A 15,106-nucleotide genomic window follows, 5' to 3' on the forward strand; every position below is an offset into this window, starting at 1 on the left:
ACACCAAGGCATAGTTACCTGAATGAAAGGCTGAGGAGCGGTTAAGTAGCGCCATGCGTCCGAGAAAGCAAGCTTCCGTACGTCTGTACCAAAGGGCACGTTGCTCCCTGTATTCAGCAGGGGGCTCTCTTGCATGCCTTTCTACCCCTCTCTCCTGCGCTGCGGAGGGCTCACCTTCGTGTCTCAGGGTAGCAGGGACTCCCTTACACGATTAAAGAAGCTCGACTGCCACCCTAGCATCTCTCATTCAGGACGTCCGTGGATAGGTGCCCATTCCCTTCCGAGGCTGCCCGACGTCAAACATGTCCACCAACCGGCAGGCCAAGGGCCAGACTGTGAAGACAGCGCATCATGGAACATACAGACCAAGGAACGAAAGTTTCGTTCCACCCGGAGACAGCAGTTGGCATACGTTCACCATCTCCCATTCGAAAAGGGGAGGGGCCTTAGGAAGCGTAACCAGAACGGGGTTGGGCCTACGGTCAATCCAACCCGATCGTGTAAAACATCACGTGCTAGAGGTTGCCAATCCATGGAATCAACCTTGCGCTCAATGACTACGGTCACCACTGTTTGTTGCTACAGAACATATGGGCTGAAGATCTAGCCCTGAACACTTCTCGATATGTATAGAAGCATCATAAACCCAACCATCCCCCCATCCAACCTAGTTTTGCCAAGAAACCCATCGAGATATGCTCCAAAAGCCAACTGCCCCATGGCCACCCTCAACCCCCCATAGCCAATGTATACGAAGTAATGCTTCCCAACCTCTCACTCGTCAGCTTCAAGCTCACCCGCAACAGCTCCTGAGCTACATCCGGATCCTCTTTCTGCAGCCTTGCCCACTCGTCCGTCTCCAGCGCCCAGAGCACACACGGCCCCTTCTCCACCACGCAGGTCGCCGTCCGGGTCCCCTCCGAGAAGAAGGGCAGCTCCCCGCACGTCGTACCCGCGACGATGCTCTCGCACAACCACCCCTGGGGCATATCATACTCCGCCCTGAGGATCCCGGATTCCACGAGATAGAAAGCCTCGGCCGCCTCGCCTCGCCGGAACAGCGTCTGCCCCGACGCAAACTCGCGCCTCCGGAACCGCCGCGCCGCGCGGAACCAAAAATCCTCGTTCTTGTCGGACACGTCACCAAAGATCTGAAGCATCAGCCGCAGCGGCTCGCGGAAGCTCTGCCAGCGCGTCATGCGCGCAGAATCGGTTTTGCCGAGCGACTGGCGGGCGGCCTCGCGAAGGTGGTCACGGCGTGGGGATGAGCCCAGGAGAGCCGCGAAGACGGAGGTGGTGGAGCTGCCTGCGTGGCCGGGGACGTCGAGGCTTGCTGCTGGAATGGCCGAGGGCGGCGTTGGGACGCCGGCGTCGTCCTGATTGGCGTAGAGGGTCTTGAGGAGTTCGTTCTCGCAGTACTCGAGGGCCGAGTTCAGTTCGGGCAGGAGCCTGACCTCGACCCGGCCGTCTTCACCGAGGCCGACGGCGCGCAGGTCGCGGCCGAGACCGTGCTCGGCGTCGACGCCGCTGACGACGAGCTCGATGCCCTTGCCAGCTAGCAGACGGCTGATGGTGTTGAACACCTCGGCGGCCGAGTAGTCGATGCCGGTGACGAGCCATAGGTCTAGGACGAGGAAGCGAATGGGGCGGCGGCGGAACTCGTCGTCCGAGATGAGCGCGCGGATGCGGTCCTCGACGCCGACGATCGTACCGAAGAATAAATAGCCTGATAACTTGAGGACGCTGATTTGCCGGCCGACCTCGCGGAGGTAGTGCTGTTGCGTGGGGTTCCTCCGGACCGTCGAGCCCACAACGTCGCCCGAGTAGGTCGCACGGATGGCCGACACGCGCGACGTCTGGAAGGTCAGCGACATGAACGCCAACAAGATGCCCACGCCGATGCCGACGACGAAGTCGTACGTGCCCATGACGAGCACGATCACCAGCACGGTAAAGTACTCGAGAGGCTTGAGCTTCTTCTTCGGCTGCCACACCGCCTCAAGCAAAAGCTCAAACCCGAGATCAAAGATGAGCACGCCAACCATCATGACCGGAATGAACCCGATCAGCGACGGGCCGATCAGCATGACAAAGAAGGTAAACAGAGCGAGGAGGAAGCCCGCCAGCCGCGTGTTTCCTCCCGAGCGCATGAAGAACAGGCTGTTGGAGTAGACCAGATAGTTCTGGATGCTCCCCGCTACGCCGGAGAAGAAGTTGGAGTAGCCGTGCAGCTTGAGCTCGTGGTCCAGGTTGGCGTGGTCCTCCCCGGTGTTCAGGGCCAGGGCGGGGACGTTGATAGGGACGTGGAGAATGCCAAAGAAGGTCAAGGCCAGCATCGCCGGGATGCACTCGGCAATCGCGCCCCAATGGACGAGCTTGAACTCTGTAACAGGGTCAGCCAAATGGCATCTCTGGCGAGGGAAACAGGAACGAACATACTGTAAAGCGTGTAGAAGTACCACCACGGCTCTCCAGCGGGCGGCCCCTCGAACACCCAGCCGCCGTCTCTCAGCCTCCCGGGATCTAGCACTCCGAAGGCGGCTGTCACGGCGTAGAAGGCGGCTGGAATGGCGAGGATATACAAGGGTAAAAAGTACTTGGACGAAATCTTGGACTGGCCGTAGAACAGCATCACAGCCAAGGTAAGCGGAATGGTCCAGAGCGGGACGGTATCACCCCGAATCAGATACTTGAGCGTGTCCAGGTCGTAGTGCAAGTTCCCGTCGATGCGTGCCGTCACCTCGAACCCCGTGGCGACCAAAAACCACCCCACACCTCCGATGCAGCCGATCAGGATGTGGCGCGGGATGAAGCCGACAAGGTAGCCGACCTTGAAGTAGCCCATGAGGAAGAAGACGGCGCCGGTCAGCATGGCGCTCAAGGCGTACGAGGTGATGGTTGTCGCGATGACAGCGTCGGGGTTCTCTTCCCCAACAATCTCGGTGATCGTGGCGGCCATGTTATGGAAGAAGGGGACGACTTCAATCTGCGGCACGCGCGTCAGCGTCCGTTCCAAGATCACTGTGTAGCCACGGGGCAGCACCCACCAGCTCCGACCCGACGCTGCCCTTGAAGATGCTGGCCGTGGAGTAGGTTATCTGCGCGATGATGCAGCTGACATAGAACATAGATATCCCTGCGGATCCTAGGCTCGCAAATATCGGGTTCCCCAGGGGGAACAAGATCATTCCTTGTCCCAGTCAGCATCTCGCAGAGATACGCACGGCAGGGACTGCAGACTCACCATAGGACAGGGCATCCAAAATGTTCAACAGCAACCCCACCACAACGGCCGGCAAACAAGACACAGGCTCAACGACGGCCTTGTGCCAGAGGGCGCGGCGATCCCATCGCTTCGGGTGCCCAACAGCAGGCAGCGCCTTGGCGACGCGATCGCCAACGCGCCTCAGGGAGTGCGTTGTCCTCCCGATCCACCTCTTTTGACCGGGCTGCTTCTGGCCCTCCAGGTCTTCATCGGAGGCCAGGCCCTCCCCGCCCGCAATCCCGTAGTCTAGATCCCCAGCACTCTGCAGCAACGGCGCCATCTCGCCGGCGGGTTCGCTGACGGTGCGATGGACCGAAGGCCGCGCCGATTCAGACGTCGGCACCCGCGTGAGCGCCTCTTCGTTTTCTTCCTCCTCGTCCTCTTCTTCGCCCCCGGTGTTTTCAGCCGTGATGCTGCCTTCCAGCCCTTGCTCCATCTTTGGGGCGTATCCTTGTCCCCGATCCGGCGGCGATCTCCTAAGCATGTTGGCGATCATAGACGGACCCTCGCCTGCGTCCGCGAGCTCAGTAGGGGGCTGATCCGGCGACGGCGGCTCCGACACCTCTGTTATCGTCTCGGCCTGTCGCGCTGTGCCCGAGTCAGGCGTGTGAAGGCCTGAGGAGGTCTGCACGATGTTGAGCGACGAGGAGCGGGCGCGGCGGATAAACGGGGGCGGGCTCTGAGCGTCCTGCTTGCCCGAGAGGAAGTAGTTGGCGAGCTCGGCCGTTTCTTCGCGGACGGACCGGGCGGATTCGGCGCTGTCGAGGGGTGCTGGCGGCGTTCGTCGCGTCAGCCGGGCCAGCCCACGGGGATGCGACCCACGCCATGCAGGGCAGGACGGGGCCGCAGAGGAAAAGGGAATTGGGAACAGTCACCCACCTAGATAGTCCCGGATGGTTCCGTGGATGAATGACCTCAAGGGTTCGCGGTGAGGGATGGCGCCGACAGAGGAGGAGAGCAGCCGCGCATCGTTGTTGCCGAGCTGGTGCGATACGGGGGCGTTGTTCGACGGGCCGGCTTGGTCATCATCGTCGTGCGAGCCCCGGGACGAGACATACGAGTACCGGCGGCCCCGCGGGGAATCGCCGGGAGCTGGGGATGGCATTGCTGAGGAGGACAGGCAGGTGGTTGCTTATGCAGAAGCGGTGCGAAGCGGCCGTCTAGCTGCAGTGACGATCTCCGGTGGTCAAAGGGACCGCATGCGCATGGCGCGTGTGCTGTGCTGTGTCGGCAGGGTTAGAACGACATCGACCCCTGGGAATGATGCGTGCCGGAAGACGAAAACGTTATTGGGCTGGGAGAGCAGATTCGGCAGTCGGAAAGCTGGTGAACAATGGTCAAGGTTTGGCCCACAGGCCGGTGTGGGTGGCGAAGTCAGGTAGGGTAGGATCTGATATGGGAGATAGACCGGTCGAATCAAGATTCCGGAGCCTCGGGTGCTAGTCATGGGCAGCACATCATCGAGGGCGCAGGTGATGATTCAATTCAGAGATGCGGGAGGTGAGAGACATGAGATAAGACTCCAGGGAAGAAGTACCGTGCCGGACGTTCAGACGGTACCGGGAGGCCCGTGATGTGTGGGTTTGGATTTTTTGGTGGAGCCGTAACCGTCGACTAACACCAACCTGGAAAAAAACAACAAATGTACCTATCCCATCCCTGGGAACCCCATGCTGAGGCCTACCCTGGGCATCATCCGGTATCGGTGTCACTGCCATCAGAGCCGTGTTAGGTTGTTGTTGCTGCTGTTACTGTTATTGTTGTTGTTGTTGTTGTTGTTGTTGCAGGGCGGCGGGTTCAATTGCTAATTTTTCATAGTAAGAGTGTCTGAGGTTGAAGAGTCTGGAACGTTGGTTCACATGCATGCGACGGTGGGGCTCATGTAGCGTGATGTAATGACAGTGTGAATCGAGGTCCACCCTCTCGAGAGTTGGCCCAGACATACTAGTAGACGTGGACCCTAAACTTGAGCGTGCAAATCTGAGCGTCGGGATGGCAGGCCATTGCCCAAGCAGCCAGCGGCATCGAGAATATCTAACCACCCACATCTTCCATACGCTGCCTCTCCGCCAACGAGATATTTCCTCAACAGCCTCCCAGTTCGCCAGGCTTCCCTACACTGTCCTCGTGGCCTCGCCATTGGCCAGAAAACTTGGTCAAGCCATGTGAGCTGCAGGCACGGAGACACATACAGCGTTGCGTGCTCGTCGCCCCTGGTCAACTGCTTGGCCTGCTCTCCCCCCACACGGGAACAATATTACACCAACCCCACGCAACGCGGGCGGCTCCGGCGGCTGGCGGATAGCTTTCCGGTGCCGCACCGAACTGCTCTGAACTTTGCCACCTGTTGCAGAACGCAACGTCTTCTGCCGCCATTGTGGTGCTATCTTTGCCCAACCGCCCCAGGAGCTCTGCCGGCACGCTGCCAGGTTACCCAAATGGTAGTGGGGGAGGGGGACTGAGGATCGGGACCGAGGATTGACAGAAAAGAATCGCCGAGCCCCCCTCTTTGCTCAACGGTCTCGGCCCTATGAGGCTCCTGGTCGAGTTGCCGATCCCGTAGGCACCAATGCACAAGCAGACAGACCGCTCCGTGCGGCATCCAAACGGAGAGCCTCGGATGCTGCCCCTCATCCGAGCTTCTGAAGGTAGCCTTGAGCAATCAGCCGTTCCACGTCCCCCTGCCGAACGTAGAACTGGCTGTTCTTGGTCAGGTTGATGGCGCTGGCGCATAATGTATTAGCCCTGCCATTCAAGCGGAATGCCACACGAGACCGAAACCGAGCTCAACTTACCCATACTCCGTCTGGATCTCCCCCGCATCCTTGAGCACCCGCACGTCGATAAACAGATCGCGCGGGGGCTCCAGGCTCCCCGTCAGATCGATATCGGTCCAATGGCCCTTGTAAGCGGCCAACAAGTCCCCGTATTGCCTAAAGTAGTCCTCTTCTTGCGGGCTGAGGCTGCTGCTACCCGCCGCCCCGTCAGGCGCCGACACCGCCCCGGGACCGCCCGCCTGCTGGGCGCCAGCCATGTCGAGGATGTCCGTCCCGTTCCAGACCAGCTCCTCGAGCTTGTCGGTGCGCGTGCGGTGGTAGGCAAGCAAACAGCGCTTGTTGCGGCGCATCGACAGGTGGTTGACCAGCAGGGTGCACGCCGTGGCCTGGTGCTCGGCCGGGTCAAAGGAGCCTTGGAAGGGCTCAAGCAGGGCTGCCACGTCCCGGTCTAGATCGCGCACCTCGCGGGTTACGGCACGCACGAGCTCGGTCTGGTAAGGGGGGAGGTGGGCGAGGTTTTGCGTTCGCTTGGCATGTTGGACCTGGCGGAAGAAGATTGTTAGTGTTGGGCATCGCATGCGGCCATGGTCGAGTCCAAGGCTAAGACCCACGAGTTTGTTTCCGAGGTCTCCGTACATGGGCATCTTGGCGGCGTTTTATCCGTATGTCGAGTCGACGATGTGCTTGCTGTAGATCTTGGGCCGTGTTCTATGTTTGGTGGTGAGAAATGCTGGGAGGTGAGGGAGGGGAATCGGAATCGCGGCGCGTTTAGCTGTCGCATGCCAATTGGGAGTCGCGAAGCGGCCCCACATTGCATCTCGCGCCGTCAAAGACAAGAGTCTTGGTCGAGTTGCCCGGGTTGGAGATGCAAAACACACACGCACAGAGAGAAAAAGAAGGCGATGCTGCCACCTCAGATGTGTCTTGCATTGAGACCACCTAGGATGGTGAGCTCAGCGGGGCGCAGTACAACATTCGAATGGCACACATGAATTGGTAGATCAACAGCGTCAAGATGCATTCTCACAGCAACAACTGCAGTCCGGCACACAGGTCCAGCCTCGTATATTGTTCTCCTATGTTTGTAACCATTCATCCAGCTCAAACTACCTAAAGTATATATGGACTCTCAGGGAGACAGAAAGGATGGTCGACTGGAGCGTTGTGCACCTCGCTCGCACACCCGGGCTGCAATCCACAAGCCGTCCGCGGCATCAAACCACGACACCGTCCAGACGACGCGCCAGCCGGGAAACGTTCGTCGGCCGCCCAGTCAACCAAGAATCTGTATAGCATGTGCGATTAGCCGGTGCCCGCACAGATCATCCAACGAACCACCAAGTCCAAGAGCTCAAATCAGAGATGCATGTCACTGCAGGGTTTTGTCCTCCTTTGCAGGTCTTGAGGCTGCTCGGCAACACGGACCAAAATGTATCATCAGGGAAGAGAGAAACAAGCAAACGAAAAGGAAATCGTGAGGTACATACCATTTGGACACCTACAGCTCGGTGGTTGACATCTTGACCTGGCGTCGAGTCTCCGGCCGCCGGTTTGGAGAAGAGGAAAAAAAAAGTCCCAAAGATCGAGCTTCGAAAATTTATTTCCAGAAAGTCAACAATGACGCACGGGCCAGCAACGGCCAGGATCGGGAGCCCCACCAGCAACACCGGGATCCGATAAGATAAAGCTTTTGTCCCGCCATCCTGCGCGGCGCTCTGGAACCTGCGAGAGCGTTCATCACGGCACTTGGATGGGCCCAGGCACATGTTCGGAGCGAGGCCCTGTTGCCACAGTCCGGATCAAGGCTATTCTAAGATAAAGGAGACCAATACTACCTTTGACGGCATTTCGTTCATCGGACCGATCCTCTTAAAAAGGAGTCATTTTCCCCGTTTACAAGTCGTGACTTTGATACTCACATGCGAAATGCAATCGGCAAGAGCTAGACTTGTATCAACAGCTTCGAGGCAGCTTGCTGCTTCAACACGCAGAGGCCTCAGCTTCGGGCTCGGTCAGCGTCAGCTTCCTCGCGCCCTTGCAGCCGCTCCCCGTCTTGCTAGCCATGCCGATTTCCTTCGTCTCCTCCCGGCCATCGCCTTCCGGTCTTACTCCAATGGCCGGCCACACCCCCCTGGCGGCACCCACCGCATGAACCTCGGGGGCGAGCCCGAGAAACCGGCCCTCGAACAATACGGCGTCGACCTGACAGCAAAGGCGAAGGCGGGCAAGCTTGACCCGGTCATCGGCCGCTCCTCGGAGATCCAAAGGACCATCCAGATCCTCTCGCGCCGGACCAAGAACAACCCCGTTTTGATCGGAAGCGCCGGCGTGGGTAAGACGGCCGTCATCGAAGGTCTAGCCCAGGAAATCGTGCGCGGGGCCGTCCCGGAGAGCATCAAGAACAAGCGGGTCATCACCTTGGACCTGGGGTCCTTAATCGCCGGCGCAAAGTTCCGGGGCGACTTCGAGGAGCGGCTCAAGAAGGTCCTCACCGAAGTCCAGCAAGCCAATGGCGAGGTCATCCTGTTTATCGACGAGCTCCACACGCTCCTCGGTCTGGGCAAGGCCGAGGGCTCTATCGATGCCTCCAACCTCCTCAAGCCCGCCCTGGCGCGCGGCGAGCTGCAATGCTGCGGCGCCACGACGCTCGCAGAGTACCGCCAGATCGAAAAGGACGTCGCGCTTGCCCGGCGGTTCCAGCCCATCATCGTCGGCGAGCCTACGGTGCAAGACACGATCAGCATCCTCCGCGGCATCAAGGACAAGTATGAAGTCCACCACGGCGTGCGCATTACCGACGGAGCTCTCGTCGCCGCCGCCACGCTCTCGAACCGGTACATCACCGACCGCTTCCTGCCCGACAAGGCTATCGACCTGATGGACGAGGCGGCGAGCTCGCTGCGGCTGCAGCAGGAGAGCAAGCCCGAAGACATCCTCGGCCTGGACCAGAAGATCATGACCATCCAGATCGAGCTCGAGAGCCTGCGGAAAGAGAAGGACATTGCCAGCAAGGAGCGGCGCGAGAAGCTTGAGGCCGATCTCAAGACGTGCCAGGAGGAGGCGCGCGTGCTGACGGAAAAGTGGGAGAAGGAAAAGGCCGAGATCGACTCCATCAAGCAGACGCAGGCGGAGCTTGACAAGGCCAGGATAGAGCTGGAGCAGGCCCAGCGCGAGGGCAACTTTGCCCGGGCGTCGGAGCTGCGGTTCGGCATCATCCCCGGCCTCGAGAAGAAGCTTCCTAGGGACGGCGAGAAGCCCCAGAGCGAGGACGCCCTGATCCACGACTCGGTCACCGCAGACGACATCGCCAACGTGGTGTCGCGCGTCACCGGGATCCCGGTGTCGAAGCTGACGACGGGGCACATGGAGAGGCTGATCCACATGGAAGACATCCTCCGCGAATCGGTCCGCGGGCAGGACGAGGCGCTCAAGGCGGTCGCCGACGCCGTGCGTATGCAACGCGCCGGCCTCAGCGGCGAGAACCGGCCCCTCGCCTCCTTCTTCTTCCTCGGACCGACCGGCGTCGGCAAGACGGAGCTCTGCAAGAAGCTCGCCAGCTTTCTGTTCTCGACCGAATCCGCCGTGGTCCGCTTCGACATGAGCGAGTTCCAAGAGAAGCACACCATCTCCCGCCTCATCGGCGCGCCTTCGGGCTACGTCGGCTACGAGGACGCGGGCCAGCTCACCGAGGCCGTGCGCCGCAAGCCCTACGCCGTGCTCCTCTTTGACGAGTTCGAAAAGGCCCACCGCGACATCTCGGCGCTGCTGCTGCAGGTCCTCGACGAGGGATACCTGACCGACGCCCAGGGCCACAAGGTCGACTTCAGGAACACCATCATCGTCTTGACGTCCAACCTGGGCGCCGAAATCCTGGTCGGGGCCGACCCGCTGCATCTCTACGAGGAAACCGAGGACGGCGACATCCACCCCAAGGTCAAGGACGCCGTCATGGACGTGGTGGCGGCGAACTACCCGCCCGAGTTCCTCAACCGCATCGATTCGTTCATCGTCTTCAAGCGGCTGTCCCTGCCGGCGCTGCGGGACATTGTCGACATCCGCCTGCGCGAGCTGCAGGCTCGGCTCGACGACCGCCGGATCACGCTCGAGGTGCCGGGAGACGTGCGCGCGTGGTTGGCCGAGCGGGGATACGATCCCAAGTTTGGCGCCAGGCCGCTGAACCGGCTCATCACGACGCAGATTGGAAACAATCTCGCGGACAAGATCATCCGCGGGGAGATTCGGACCGGGGACACGGCGAGGGTTGAGAAGAACGAGGAGGGAAGCGGGCTGGTGGTGAGACCCGTGTCCAGCGCGGCGCAGCAGCCGGAGGAGCAGCAGAGCGCGGCGGCTTGATGGGAGCAGATGCTTTCTGACGACGCTTTTTTGGGGTTATGACTTGATGACCATCATGACCTTGTTTTTTTTTTTTTTTTTTTTTTTTTTTTTTTTTGGTACCTGTACACATAGTTTGTATATAGGGGCATGCATGCATGTATGCATGCATGCGCATGCCCTTCCTGTACACTAGGCAACCTCGCCGCTTCGCATGGTGTTTTGGGAGGGGAAAAAGAAAAGGGCCGGATAATAGTTGTATCTTATACCACCTAGAGACTCCAATCTCAACGCACGCATCACTTCTCTGCACGGCCGTCCCTAGCTCTCCATTCCCACGGTCCCGTCTCGAGCACGCTTCTGACTTGACATTCTTCAGCTTCCTGTCTTTGCATGGCGCTTGGGGTCGCCTTTGGTTGCTTTCGGCACCCAGCCGGCCGACTCCCGACGGCATCGGGGCCCCGGACACAACAAAGACATCCACGATGGCTCGGTGCCCGGCGAGCTTCCATCCCACCAAGGAGGAGATTTCCCGAACCAACATACCCTCTACCTATCCTTCCTTGTGGCCGGGAGCATTTCTTTGGCCAGAGAACGTCTACAACGATATGACTGCTGCGGAGTCAGTGTACTGCGTAAGCATGCGGTTCCGTAGGCCCACGACCAGGCACCGCAGATCGCATCAATGCCAACACGGCGCTGCTGAGTCACGGCCTCGACCCGAGTCGCTCCGTCGTGAGACACAGGACCGTCACCCGAGACCGTCATGATATGCACCATCCTTTTTTTTTATTTTTTTTTATTTTTTTTTTTTACAATGCCAACATCTCCATCCACGATGAGCCCATGCATCAAGCCTTATGCAACTTGTCGTAACGCGGGCTCCAGCCGAGGAAGGGGGTTATCGTAGAGCGGCCGGTAGAGCCGTGAATATCAACAAACTTGATTTGACAACATTACTGCAATGAACGATGAAGGATGAGTGATTATAGGCATGCCCGCTCTTTGCTCCGTTCAATCTAGTACACCCAACCAGAAGATATCCGTCCAACCCTTCCCTCTGGTCGACACGCCGTGCTGGATGATGATGATGGTGCTGCTCCATGAGGAGAAGGGGAATTGGAAAACCCCCCCCCCCCTTTCCCTCCATAATCAGGCAACAGACGGATCATCTCTGTTTTGTTCCTCCACGCACCGTCTGCACGTCAGCATTGGAGAGAGACAGAGTGAAGAAAGACAAGACTTAGAAAGCCATGGATGAAGAAACTGGTGCAAGTCACTCCACTCGACGAATCGCGTGCAGTGTCGTGTATCAAATTGTACATTGATCCCCAACCCGAGACCCGTTGGCGCCCGTCGTCCTCGTCTTTCCGAGGCCGTTCGTGTTTGACCAGCCCAGGCAGAGGTTCCAAGAAAAACGAGCGTCAGCCACCACCCTGCCTTGTTCATTTGTCTATCTCATTTCTCATAAGCAGCGTGTGTTCACAATGCAGGCACCAAAACCGCGCGAAAAAAAGGTGGAGGAGGTTGTAGTTCATGGGCAGGTCGACTGATTGCCTAGTATCGGAGGATATCTGATAGGAGAGCACTTCATCGAAGCCATGCTTGACCGGGATAAGGGGAGGCGGCGGGAAGAGGTGCGAGGAGAACTTGGGGACACCCCAGCAGCAGCCGTTCCAAGTGTGTCGCTTGATTTAGTTGTTCTTCTTGATCTCCTGGGCCAGCCAATCGAGACCCTCAAAGAGACCGTCACCCGAGGTGGCGCACGTGGATTGGATGTACTGTCGAGGTAAAAAAAACAACCAGTCAGCAGCTGTGTGGAAACACGCCATGGAAAAAGAAACAGCTTGGGCGGAAAGGGAAAAAAAAGAGCGTGATGGATCGTACCCAGGTGCGTTGCCGCAGGCTGTGAAGGCCCAGCTTGTCTGTGATCTCAGCAACCGTCATGGCGTTCTGGAAGGCAACGTTAGCATGGCTGTCGTCTTGTAGCAATGGCCGACGCGGCAACGCACCGGAAGATCCTGCTTGTTGGCGAAGACGAGGAGGAGAGCGTCCCTCAGCTCATCCTCGTTGAGCATGCGCTGCAGCTCCTCGCGGGCCTCGGGCACACGGTCGCGGTCATTGCTGTCGACGACGAAGATGATGCCCTGGGTGTTCTGGAAGTAGTGCCTCCACAGGGGGCGAATCTTGTCCTGTCCACCGACGTCCCACACGGTGAACTGGATGTTGCGGTACTCGACCGTCTCAACGTTGAAGCCTGGGAGAGACAAGAAAAAAAAATCAGCCTGCTGTCCAATCCATCGTGCGGCGTCCCGCGGGACCATCGAGGCGTTGCCGTTTTTCACGAAAGGTCCTTCTCGCGTCGCCAAAAGCAGGCCAAGGGGTGAGGGGAACGGAGCGTACCGATGGTCGGGATGGTGGTGACGACCTCGCCCAGCTTGAGCTTGTAGAGGATGGTGGTCTTGCCGGCGGCATCGAGACCAACCATCAGGATGCGCATCTCCTTCTGCTTCATAAGCAGAGAGAGGAAGCTGAAGAACTTTGATCCCATAATACCCATCTTGGCGGTGTTGTGATGCGGAACCTGACGAGAAAGGGTTGATCTGCGAAAGAAACCCGAACGTAAGCAGCTGAACGGCGGAATACGAGCGCGATTCGATGAGAGCGAGCGAGGTCGATCGTCTGCCGTGGAGTGGGGCGCTGCCGCAAGACAAAGAAGCCGCGGCCTTTGGAGTTCGGGCGGAGGGTTGGGAGCTGGCCGTCTTAAAGAGGAGTGTGGTGGTGCTTTGGGCCGGCGTGGTCTGAGGACAGATATGCAGCACGGCGCGCGTCGACGGGGGTATAATCACAACGTCCCAGGCTGCAGAATAAAAAAAAAAAGAGAAAAGGGGGGGCGAAGGGAACGGGGAGGATTCGTAACAAATTGGACGACAGCCAGGGCGGATCCGAGGACGCGCAAGACGTGCAGAGAGGATGCCTTCGCCGGCGTGCTGGGTTCCGCAGGGACGCGAGCGAGCGAGGGAGCAAGCGGGCAAAACAAACCGAGGCAGACCAGGTCGACGACGTTGAAGAATCGAGGGCAGGAAGGCAGGAAGGGAAACGATGGGAACCAGGCAAGCAAAAGAAAAAAAACAATGGCGACTTACTATTATTTCGGGGGTATGATGTGGAACGATGACGGCGATGATGAGGCGACGCGATGCCCAGTCTCCCGTCGAGTTGGATTCGAGGCTTGTGATGCTACGATGGCGGTGTGGAAGGAGAGCCTTGAGAGGGGAAGAAGTGGATTGGATTTTGAAAGTTGTTCTTGGGCCGAACGGAGACCCCCCCCCCCCCTTAGCCACGAGTGCAGCCCAATCCAGAACAAGACAAGACAAGGTAGGCAGGCAGGCAGGGCAGTCAAGGCACTCGGCAACGTTGACCTCGCTGGGGTTCCAGAGGGAACTGGAAACGGGGGTACGATCCGGGGACCTTATCGGCAGGCTCCGCTGGCGGTCGATACGCTGGCAGCAGCTGTCCGCCACCTGTACCTTGCAAGTACTGTGTATACCCCGGTCCGGGGAGGCTTTTGGTTGGACCAAGCCCAGCGTTGCGCCTCCTTTTTTCCCTGCTCTCTCTTGCGCTGGTGTCAACCGCTTGGCAGCTTGCGATTGGCCGAGCCTGAAACCGACTTCGCCAAGGTGTCCCTTGGGAATCCCTGGCCGGACGGGCATCGCGATCCCCGAAAGAGAGGGCCCAGGCAAGCAAGCACTGCGAAGCGATATCTGGCAACATTTGTGCTGTCGTCATCATCAGAGTGTCCATTGACCTCCCCGGCGCCACACCCCCGCCTCTCCCTCCCCGACGCGACGCGACGCGGCGACACGACGGATCGATCCTTTGACCGACCGACCGACCGATAGACGCCATGTTCTTGCAAACAGCCGCCCGGCTGCTGCTGGCGGCCAGCGTGCTGCTGGGCTCGGCCGCCGCCCACAACATCCAGCTTCCGGCCCACGGCCGCGAGTGCTTCCACGAGAGCCTGCACAAGGGCGACAAGATGACGGTGACCTTCCAGGTCGGCGACCGCGAGTTTGGCAGCGCCGGCAACCTCGAGATTGACTTTTGGGTGCGTTGTCGTCGGCCGACGTGTGTTGCTGGGCTGCGCAGCCCCCAGAGCAACGGCAGCTGGCTGACCTCTTTTGTGCCTCGTCGGCTCCCTCCAGATCACCAACCCCCTCGGCCAGTTCGAGGTCAACGACAAGGCCGTGTCCAACGGCGACTTCTCCTTCGACGCCAAGCACGACGGCAAGTACGTCTACTGCTTTGGCAACGAGCACTGGGGCGCCAACTCCAAGGAGGTGTCGTTCAACGTTCACGGCATCGTCTACGTTTCCGAGGCCGACCTCCCGCAGGACCCGCTCGAGGCCGAGGTCCGCAAGCTGTCCGAGATGCTGGAGCGCGTCAAGGACGAGCAGGGCTACATCATTGTCCGCGAGCGCACCCACCGCAACACCGCCGAGAGCACCAACAGCCGCGTCAAGTGGTGGAACCTGTTTGTTATTTGCATCGTTGTTGGCGAGAGCATCTTCCAGGTCTGGTGGCTGCGGCGGTTCTTTGAGGTCAAGCGGGTGGTCTAAACTATTTGGCGACGGCTGCTGCTCCTGCCAATGCTGCTTTCGGGTGACAAGAAAACGTCTGGCTGGGGGGTTGGGGACTTGGGAACGAAAAGGAGGGGCAAGGAGGCGTATTC

General features: G+C 59.3%; 5 protein-coding genes across 5 annotated transcripts; 2 read left to right on the forward strand and 3 right to left on the reverse strand.

The window, feature by feature from the left end:
• Window positions 1–728: 728 nt before the first annotated feature.
• On the reverse strand, window positions 729–4,370 carry VTJ83DRAFT_461 (uncharacterized protein; the record flags this gene model as incomplete). The annotated part of the gene is made up of 5 exons (XM_071011118.1): window positions 729–2,383; window positions 2,440–2,986; window positions 3,048–3,190; window positions 3,245–4,036; window positions 4,145–4,370. 5 exons carry the CDS (start codon window positions 4,368–4,370, stop codon window positions 729–731), a joined length of 3,363 nt encoding a protein of 1,120 aa, XP_070869814.1.
• Window positions 4,371–5,895: 1,525 nt separating this feature from the next.
• VTJ83DRAFT_462 (uncharacterized protein) lies at window positions 5,896–6,686 on the reverse strand (the record flags this gene model as incomplete). Its single annotated transcript, XM_071011129.1, has 3 exons — window positions 5,896–5,989; window positions 6,061–6,584; window positions 6,654–6,686. The coding sequence occupies 3 exons, from the start codon at window positions 6,684–6,686 to the stop codon at window positions 5,896–5,898; spliced, it is 651 nt and encodes a 216-aa protein (XP_070869815.1).
• Window positions 6,687–7,806: 1,120 nt separating this feature from the next.
• On the forward strand, window positions 7,807–10,395 carry VTJ83DRAFT_463 (uncharacterized protein; the record flags this gene model as incomplete). Its single annotated transcript, XM_071011140.1, has 1 exon — window positions 7,807–10,395. One exon carries the CDS (start codon window positions 7,807–7,809, stop codon window positions 10,393–10,395), a length of 2,589 nt encoding a protein of 862 aa, XP_070869816.1.
• Window positions 10,396–12,068: 1,673 nt separating this feature from the next.
• On the reverse strand, window positions 12,069–12,934 carry VTJ83DRAFT_464 (uncharacterized protein; the record flags this gene model as incomplete). Its single annotated transcript, XM_071011151.1, has 4 exons — window positions 12,069–12,155; window positions 12,262–12,327; window positions 12,387–12,631; window positions 12,778–12,934. The coding sequence occupies 4 exons, from the start codon at window positions 12,932–12,934 to the stop codon at window positions 12,069–12,071; spliced, it is 555 nt and encodes a 184-aa protein (XP_070869817.1).
• A 1,347-nt stretch (window positions 12,935–14,281) lies between these two features.
• Window positions 14,282–14,993, forward strand: VTJ83DRAFT_465 (uncharacterized protein; the record flags this gene model as incomplete). The annotated part of the gene is made up of 2 exons (XM_071011162.1): window positions 14,282–14,482; window positions 14,580–14,993. The coding sequence occupies 2 exons, from the start codon at window positions 14,282–14,284 to the stop codon at window positions 14,991–14,993; spliced, it is 615 nt and encodes a 204-aa protein (XP_070869818.1).
• Between the last annotated feature and the right edge of the window lie 113 nt (window positions 14,994–15,106).

This window comes from Remersonia thermophila, chromosome 1 (genome assembly GCF_042764415.1).
Source record: "Remersonia thermophila strain ATCC 22073 chromosome 1, whole genome shotgun sequence".
Lineage (NCBI taxonomy): Eukaryota > Fungi > Ascomycota > Sordariomycetes > Sordariales > Chaetomiaceae > Remersonia > Remersonia thermophila.